Genomic DNA, 9,541 nt, shown 5'->3' with positions numbered 1-9,541 from the left:
AATCAAATGATACATTTATGGCATGTTTAGGCTTTAATTCAAGTTATGAGGAAGCTGTCAATTATAAAAAAATATTTGACACCCACCATTCTGTAAATAAAGAAATTTTAATTATAAAGTAATGCATTTACTATAGAAATCTATGGGGCAAGAAAAGACTAACTTGCAACTTGCAGTTGAATTTATTTTAAACTTTCTTTAAAAAACTGCACATATTCAGTCTAAGTAAAATACATGTTAGGATCAACAAATGAAACTGAACTTCACAATGTTAAGTGAGCTTTAAAGCAATTATGCATGAAGGCCTTGAAGTGAAGGACATGTGCATTTGGTATCATGTGAATATAACACCTGTGCAGATATATCTATAAATGCAAATTAATATGAGTATGTATAATATTTACAGTATAGCTCTGTCTTAAAACAGCCCACCAGCTGTTTGAAGTACAGCATGCGCCACTCACACTATTTTTGTTGTGTTCACTGTTGGTTGCCATGGCAGCATTTGTGAAGTCACAATTCAAGCATGTAAGTCCCCCACCTACAAATCTGTCCAAGTAAAAGCTGAACCAAATATACAGTGTATTTAAAAGCCATATTGTAAAACAGTATTGTATAGGAAACACGTTTGTTTTTGAAGTGAAGTATGAAATAAATTTGTTTTTTTCTGCTTAAAACCTAGCAAGGGATCTTAACCTAATGTTTCCAGAAAGCTTTTTGTGTGTGATTACAATTAAAATTCAGTGCTAAAATGCTGTCAGATATAGTTTTAAATAGAAGTGCTTTTTTCAGTAGTGTGACAAACCACAAGAGATGGTGACACACAGACGAAAGACTCATTTGTAATGTGTCTAAACTCAAAGACGACTTGAATGTTCTCCAGACTCCAGTCATCCATGACAAACCCCTTGACTCAGAATGGAAAAGCCAAGGACAGCAAATTTCCTTCAAAAGTCATTTGGATACCAAATAGTAAGCTATCACTTTCTTTACAGACACACTTAGTCTCTTTATGTACACTACACTCATTATGTGGGTGAACACTACACTTTTTTGACAATGGGCTCATTTTCCAACTCCCCAGGAGTTATACAATTGAGTTTTACTGTTGTCGAATCCATTCAGCCGATCTCTGGGTCTGGCAGTAGCACTTTAACTTAGCTTAGCATAGATCAATGAATCTGATTAGACCGTTAGCATCTCACTCAAAAATGACCAAAGAGTTTCGATATTTTTCCCATTTAAAACTTGACTCTTTTTTAGTTACATTGTGTACTAAGACCGACAGAAAATGAAAAGTTGCAATTTTCTAGACTGATATGGCTAGGAACTATATTCTCATTCCAGTGTAATAATAAAGGAATTTTGCTGCCGTACTATGGGCGCAGCAGGCAAAATGATATTACGCAGCAGCTGAAAATAGGGACCAGCGACTCTGCTATTGCTGCAACTACACAAACTAGCTGGGACTATTTTCAGGTGCTGCATAGTTCCATCAAAAATTAAAATTCTGTCATTATTTATTTGCATTCATGTCATTTGAAATCTGTACGTCCTTCTTTCTTTTGTGGGACACTGTATCTAGCAAGCCATATGGATTGCAAAACTTGTTAATGACCCTCCATGTATGACAACATCCAAGCAATACAGATGTAGCATCCCTTTGCAGAGCCTATGAAAAAAAATAACTGTCCCACATCCAGCCCCATTACCTAATCCTTCTCTATTATTCCAACTCAACATTTGCAATACCAGATATGTACAAAGGTCTCTCATGGAATGGTTTCAAAATGACTCCCTTACATTATATATAAGGCTTTCCTTTTGTGTTTCTCTGGATGCTTTGTTCTGTGATTTGTGAAATGTACACCATTCATTCTCTTCAAGGTGCCAGATGATGAGGTGCACAGCAGACATAATGTGTTTAGTGTCAAGAATTTACAGTCTCTCAGGTAATAGGAAGGAAATCCTTCTGGAGTAGGAGGGCTGACTCCCAGACAGCATGATCATGTAACCATTTATCGCTCTCTAAACTGTATATGCCGAAGTCTCTCAGAGGTCCTCAAACTTTTGACCCTTATAGTGTCAGCAGGATACATGTATACATTTGTATATGTAAGTATAACTCTGCATCAGTAAATCTGCATGTTTTATGGCTTGTTTTATGGAAATCAAGTATGTGTAAAAAAGTGAAGAACGACATAAACCCAAATTACAGGAGGTATAGGCTAATTTAAGAGTAATTTCTTAAGAAAAAAATATTTTACCGTTAAACCATTAGGCTACATTTAACGTGTTAATTAGATTAATTATGGAGAAAAATAACGCTTTAAAATTATTAACACATTTAAAGCACTTGCTTTAATCTAGGGGGCTCCCAGACCTATGTGGATCATCTGCCATTTGATTTACAGTCGATTGATGATTAGAGGCAACTTACTGTGTGATGGAGCCTATAAAATGTCCCTAAAATTCAAGATGGGGCAAACGCCCATTTGAGATTGCATCTCATATTTACATCACATAGTTAAGAAATATCACACGAGAAGTCGGCTAAGTGCAACATCACAGCAGTGCCAATGTGATACTCATCTTATACAACAGTTCATTAATAAGTCAATATTGTTATTTTAGACACAATGTTGTCTGTTTTCAAGTCGAACAAGCCCAATGATTCAATGTTTTAAAGTCGAACAAGCCCAATGATTCAATGGACCATTCATAAAGAACCATTTACTTCACTCCTGAATGAATCAAACATTTGAACGAATCAAATGAATGAATAAATGACTCCATGACTTAAGACATTTACCACCACCTACTGGCAGTTTTAGTTTATTATTTAGAGTATAATTTCATTAAAGAAATAATTTCAAATTTTCATAGTAATAATAATAAAGTTAAGAAAATAAATTATTAAAGTAACAGTTCGCCCAACCAAAAATGACAGTTCTGTCATCATTTACTCACATGGTCCAAAAGAGTAGGCTATATGTAATACATTTTATCAAACAAAATATTTATTTCTGAACCTTCTTTTTGTAATGCCAGTTTGATGCTTTTACACAACAATGACTTTAAAAATGCATTGATGACGCGTTACATCAAGCACTGGATCATAGGCGTCACACAGTCTAATTTAAAGATTTTTTTTTTTCGCGATCGCCAACATTTCACGCACTCAGATTTTAGGAATACTTTGGCCAGTCTAATTTGATAACGCTTTTAAATTAGTGACGAGAAGTGTGAGTATCTTTTTTTCCGAGCGAAAAGAATCATTTCGAACTTCCGGTTCAGTGGTTCTTTCTTTGCGCCTTTCCGCAATTATCACGTCATTCCCATCAGCGTGGCATTTTACATGATCTAAACATTTCAATAACGCGATATTTAATGAAACAATAATCAAAGGAGTGGTTTTCCGTTCTATTAAAATATTTTTATTGAAACCACATATGTTCATGTGTGGTTTGTGCGTATTAGAACGAGATTCTTAGTTGATTCGGTGAGTTGTACAGAGCATCGCTTTCATGAACGAAACGTTAGGATTCACTTTGTGCTTCATTTATATGTTGGATTCAATGGAAAGATTCGTTCACGAACTAAATCTCGTTAGGATGAAGTTAATAACATTTTGTGGTCGGTCAGAATTTAAACAAGACGAAAAGTTTGGTTAAAAGTGGTGTGGCTGTGGTCCGACAGCTGTGAGCTCCCCCTTCACACCCTACTTTCCCAAATAGAAGGCTTCTCACTGAGAGTTCCCTGAAGCCACACAGCCAAATTTGGCTCCCCATTTCAATCCCTTGGGCAGAGGCTGAATCAACTAAAACAACACAATCTAATTCCAGTCGGTGTGGTGGCTTTTTACAGCTCAGAGACGCGCAGTTTCCCAGCTCCGTGCGTCTCTTGACTGTGTCAGATCTATAAATGGAGATTGCTCAGTGTACAGGCTTGTGTATCATAAACAACATTTCTCCAAATTAAAACGGACTCATAGTCTAATACCTACACGTGGAATTTATAGTATTGCTCCAAATCAGGGATGGTTTTCTTGGCAAGCTTTATCAGCATTTAGCGTCTATATCTCGATGCTGAGAAGGTTCATGTTGAAGGCAACAAGTTTGGAGATCGTTTTTTGGAGGATAACGCACTTTGAAAACAGCTCTTTCATTGTTTAAAAGGTTAATCATTCATTCAGTTATCTTTGACCACCATGCAAAAAGTCCTTCAAGTGGACAGATAAACTGTTGAACAGGTCACACATGTTCTACTTTTTTTTTTCTTCTAAGCTATGTTATTATTATTTTTTAATTTTAGTGAACATTACTATATTTTATCCGTAGATAACTCTTAATGATGCGTTCTTATACCGTACATCAAACCATTAAATTATGTAGGCCCACTAAAACCATAAGTAAAAACTGTCATGACATCTTCCTTTCAGGATATGAAATCTACAAGGACAAGTAAGTGTCTCTTCGTTTTTTTTCCTATTTATTTGTTTGTTTATTTATTTATTTAATTTAGCTTTAAATGGCACAGTGTATCATTGAACATAATTATTAGAATACTAAATTTTAAATGTAATTATACGTTTTTTAATAAACTTAATAAAATTTAAATATCAGCTTTCAAAAATGTAAAATGCAATAATTAAAAAATTCAACGTACGTCTACTCATTTGATTAAGTTATCTAACTCTGTTGTACCGCTCATTTTTCTCCACTTTGTGAACTGTGCTCTTAAGCTCCACCTCTATGGGAGTTTGTCACGAGTGGAAGAACTGAACCTCCTCCTAATACCCTCTTCAATTAAGCTGGAGGGAGGACGCAGAAAGGAGAGAAGGGGACAGATAGACGGAGGCGCGGTACCAGAGCGCTTGGAAAAATAAGGAGCAGACTGATACGCTTCACTGAGGCATGCGCTGTGCGTAAGGAAGCATCTTCAGGAGAATTCCGCTCAAGTGCCCTCTTTTGTTCTGAAAGAAGTTTAATAAAGAAGTGGATTGTGACATATCGATTACCATGGGCTGCAAAAGGCACCGTCCAAAGACTTCAGCGTCTTCACACAAGCCGAGCTGCTTTTCAATGGGACTTTCACTGTTGATTCTTCTACCTTTGTCTGTTGCCTTCAACTTGGATGTGGAGAACCCAGCGGTGTATACAGGACCAGACGGTAGCTACTTCGGGTACTCGGTGGACTTTTACATGACTGACTCAAGGTAGGTTTCTTTCTCTGATTTTATATATTGAAATTAAAAAGGCTTGGCGTGCATTCAAAGAAAAGTCCAACAACTAGACCAAGTACACCAATATACAGTTATTTAATTACAGGCAATGTAAATGCTGTTTAATAACGTTAAATGGCACATATTGGTGTGTTTGTCCTCTCTGTTTATCCTGATATGACTGTTTCGATGTAAGTTTTTACCATATGCATTTTTATCATAGAAATGCTAATGTAGTGAAACACCTCTCTGACCTCAAAATAGAGTTTTACCACAGTATGAAGTACAGTTCCATAGTATGAAGGGTTACTATCATTAAAATCTGAGAAAGTAATGAAGGAAGACTAGCCAAGTTTTTTAACCAGGGGTCTCTAATGTACTCTGGGGCAATGAAACCAGGGGTATCCCCCAACTGTTGTTTACAATCTCAGCCCAGTCTGTGCAATACCATTCAGATCAAAGCATATCACCACAGTATGGTTTTCTGTTTGTTTACCACAAGCCTAAAGTTTGTGTGCATGTTTAGATGTGAGGGGATGACAATGCCTCTGTCGGCGGCATCGCTGGTGGTTTTACTATAAATAGGAATTGACTAGAGTTAATGATGTCATAGTAAGGTACCAGCTCTCCTAAAGGGGAATGAAGATTGCCCCCCATAATTATCCCTGATTGCATGTGTTATGGTCACTTAAACCTTCATCTAACAGGAGAATCTCCAACCATTCAGAGATGAACTTTGCTAGATTATGAGTAACCCTTGGGAAAAACCTGAACTTTTTCAATGATGTAGATAAGTCACAGAATGCATGTTTTGAGGGTCAAAGACTGATCATAAGCGATGCTTCATTGCTTGGCTGATATCGTGAGTTTATAGATATCCTGTTATTATAATTATGAAAGAAAATCATCATTTAATCATGTGGGTGGAAACCTCTAAGACATTCTTCTGTGGAACATAAAGATATTATGAAGAGTGTTTAAACTGGTTTTGTTTATACAATGAAAGCTAAAGGAGTCCAAATCAACATTTTCTACCATCTTCCAGTGTATGGAAAAAAAAACCAAACATATTTTTAGGAATAACTTTTTTGTTATCCACAAGGAAAATAAGGTCATGCAAGTAAATTATGACAGAATTTTGAATGAACTGTCCATTTAAGTGCTTGCATACTGAATAGTAATGCTAAGCCAATGTGACGCATAAATGATTTTATATGTAGCCCAAATACCTGCAGTCTGGCTTTGGCACAGCTTTGAATGGAGATTGTTGTTGAATGGAGCAGCAGTTATCGTAAATGTAATCTAGCTTTGATTGCAAGACCACATGATCACCTTCCACCTGTAGATATGATCTCCGTGGACACGAGGTTATAAATCTAAGGGGAAATAGGAGGCATGCCATTCAATCATAATGCTGACCTGCTGGGTTTCCCTGCCCTTTGGCTGCATTACTCTCTTTTCAAGCTGCAGACAGCTGTGCGGCACTGTTCAGAGGTATGATTGCAGTTCTAATCAACTCACGCATGCCCTGACTAGAACACGCCACAATCAGCCATCTCCATCTGTGTTTGTCTGCTGGACTGTGTCTGGCCGTGCGCAGCTGTAGAGGGGCTTTAGTCAGAGTGGGCTCATGCTGGATCTGGTTTCTTTAGGGTGTTTTTTCAGGGAGACTTCTCCATTCCTCTCACTTTAGTCTCTTATTGTCTTTCTTTGCTTATTTTCTCTAAGGCAGACCCTCCAGCTATTGTTTTAGTCTGCCATGATGTGTCTGGCAAAGATGAGATTCAGAAGCGGCGGATGATTTGGTGCATGACGCATGGTGGAATGAGTCAGAGGAGTGTGTGCGCACCTATAAGCGTGTGTTTCTCCGTTCTGGGTCTATGATGATGTAATTCGGCATGGTATTTCAACTCCTTACCCTGTGCTTTCAGTCTAATACTCTAGACCGTACGCCCCCAGACTCCTACACGGCATCTTGGCCTCATTCTTATGAACAGTGAAGTCATGGCAAGAGGCAGCTCTCTCAATGATGACTTCATCTGAACTTTTCACTCCCGAGATGTCGTTGTCGTCGTAGAGGAGGATGGATGGGCCTCAAACTGGAGGCTGAGTGAAAGCGTGAAAGAATGTTACAATATCAAGAGTTTTCTTTCCAGGCGTTCGATAGAATGTGTATTTCTTAATTTTCCAGAGTTGTATGTCGACCATTAGCTGTCTATGGGCTACCGAAATTGACTAACTGGTCTTGTGTGTTTCATTCATTAATCATATTTTTTATAAATTATTATAATTTTTTTTTTTTAAGTTTTGAAGTTAATTTTGTTCAAGTAATTTAGGAATCATTTTATCTTAGATCCTCTCTAAAATATGAGTGCTATCAAAACATACACGTTCACTAAATTGAATTTATGGCATTATATTTTAGCCGTGTGCTATATTTGTTGAATTTTTGACCGTTACCCTATTGAATGGCTGTGCATTTTTGGGTTTAAATATTTTTTTAACTGTTAGCATATGTACACATTTAGATGAACATCTTTGACACAGTATTTCATCTTTTTAAGCACAAAAACATGTATTTTATGGAAAACCCCCTTAGAACCAGGTCTGGGATGTATTTCCCAAAAGCATTGTGAACCTAATTAGATTGTATGTACGACTGGAGACAATGTTTTCTACCTTTTCGTTGGTTTACAATGCTTTTCAGAAATTCAGTGCTGAATGTGGTCTGAAGGACACAAATTTATTCAGGGCCTCCTTAAAACAGGCCAGCTGACTTATCAGTCGGACAACCCAAAACTGAGTTAAAATATGTAGTTTTGGACCTTTCTATTACGTCATGCCATAGTTATAAGTTCCAGCAGTTTAAGATCCAGTGGAGTGCCTCCATATTATTCTGAGTTTCAAAAAGTAGAGGATTGATTTACGTATATTTTAGTGAAATCATAGTCAAAGTGGGATGGAAAAGCCTGTCTTCCAAACTTCATTTGAACAGCGGCAGCCAGCAGTCTGAAGACTCTGTGTTCTTTTTCTTAAAATGAAGAATCTGGTGTCAGGTATAAACTCTCTGTCCTGCATGTTCTTCTCCCTCATTCTCTAGCTCTCTAAATCTTTCTTTCTTTTTTTCTTCTTTTACGAAACATTCACTCCTGGCCTCGTCCACTCCTTAATAGTCTGAGGAAAATAGTACTCTTTGGCACGCATTTATAGAATTAGCCAGTATGCAGACCACCACTGAGAACTGCCTGAGGACAGGGTTCATGATCTTGGTGTCAGGGAGCTTTACAACTGTATACATGGAAGAGAAATTTATGGTTCTTGAATGCTGCGAGAAGAACAGTGCAGTACATATGTGCCTCTGGTCTGGTATATAAACCTAATTTATCCTAAAAAGTATGGCTAGATGTCCTACTTGATAACTTGACTTGAGGAGATTCTAAAGTATTTTAGTTGATTATTGCAGCAAGTGTCTCCTTGTATGTTCTTGTCAGAAACCCAACAGTTATTTTACTTCCAAAAATGATGTACACCACATTCCTCACTCTGTCTTCTTTACCTTTGGATAAGAAGCTGATCCTCCGTCCCGTGAAAGGGTAAAGGTCAGGGTCTGGATGTAGGTTTGAATGTCAGAAAACGAAATGGCTTTATTTGAAATGTTTGGATTGCAGAAACAATAGAAACCGAACACCACCATCTCTGTTCCTGCTGGGATTTGTGTGGCTCCGGATGATAAGTGTTGTTTTCAAAGAATAACGTGTTCCTATGCATAAATTCCTTTTGTGTTTATGATGTTCAAAAAGATGGTTTTTGGTGTTTGATGATTGTTGGCGACCGTCTGAAGCTTGTGGTTGAATCCGAGGAGCTGGACTGTCTGCATTCGCGGCCAAAGGCAACAAATTTACAGCCACAATGGCAGGAATATTACTGTAAAAACACCAAAAACTTTCTCACCTGCCTCTGTCTGTTTTATTACCAAAAGATTCACAAAGTTGAGGTTTACCAGGTTGCGTTGACTATCAAAACCTTCGGCACTTTACTGATAATGACCTCCTGGGGCTAGATTCACAAAAATCTTACAAAATTAATAAAGTTCTTAAGATAATTTTCAATTTTTCCATCTATCAAACTCTAAGTAGAAAGCACCTTGTGATTAGTTGCAGTATCTTTGAAGTTTTGAAGACATTTGTTCTTAAGAACGTCCCATTGTCTCGTATCGTATGCTTGAATAGAATGGTACATTGGAATTACATCATAGATGGTTTGGCCCTGATATTATGTACAGTAGATCATCCTCTGCTGTGGTCAACATTCTCACAA

The 9,541-nt window shown here is 37.4% G+C and overlaps 1 protein-coding gene across 1 annotated transcript in view; it reads left to right on the top strand.

The window, feature by feature from the left end:
- The first annotated feature begins 4,796 nt into the window (after positions 1-4,796).
- LOC113041514 (integrin alpha-5-like) overlaps positions 4,797-9,541 on the top strand; it is a 46,182-nt gene continuing 41,437 nt past the window's right edge. The window contains exon 1 of the mRNA XM_026200104.1: positions 4,797-5,218. Coding sequence (XP_026055889.1) covers positions 5,022-5,218 — 197 coding nt within the window. The 5' untranslated portion in view covers positions 4,797-5,021. The remainder of the gene's footprint in view (positions 5,219-9,541) is intronic.

Source organism: Carassius auratus, chromosome 23 (assembly GCF_003368295.1).
Source record: "Carassius auratus strain Wakin chromosome 23, ASM336829v1, whole genome shotgun sequence".
NCBI lineage: Eukaryota > Metazoa > Chordata > Actinopteri > Cypriniformes > Cyprinidae > Carassius > Carassius auratus.
The sequence above is the reverse complement of the archived record's forward strand: the minus strand, read 5'-3'. Positions and strand labels throughout refer to the sequence as shown.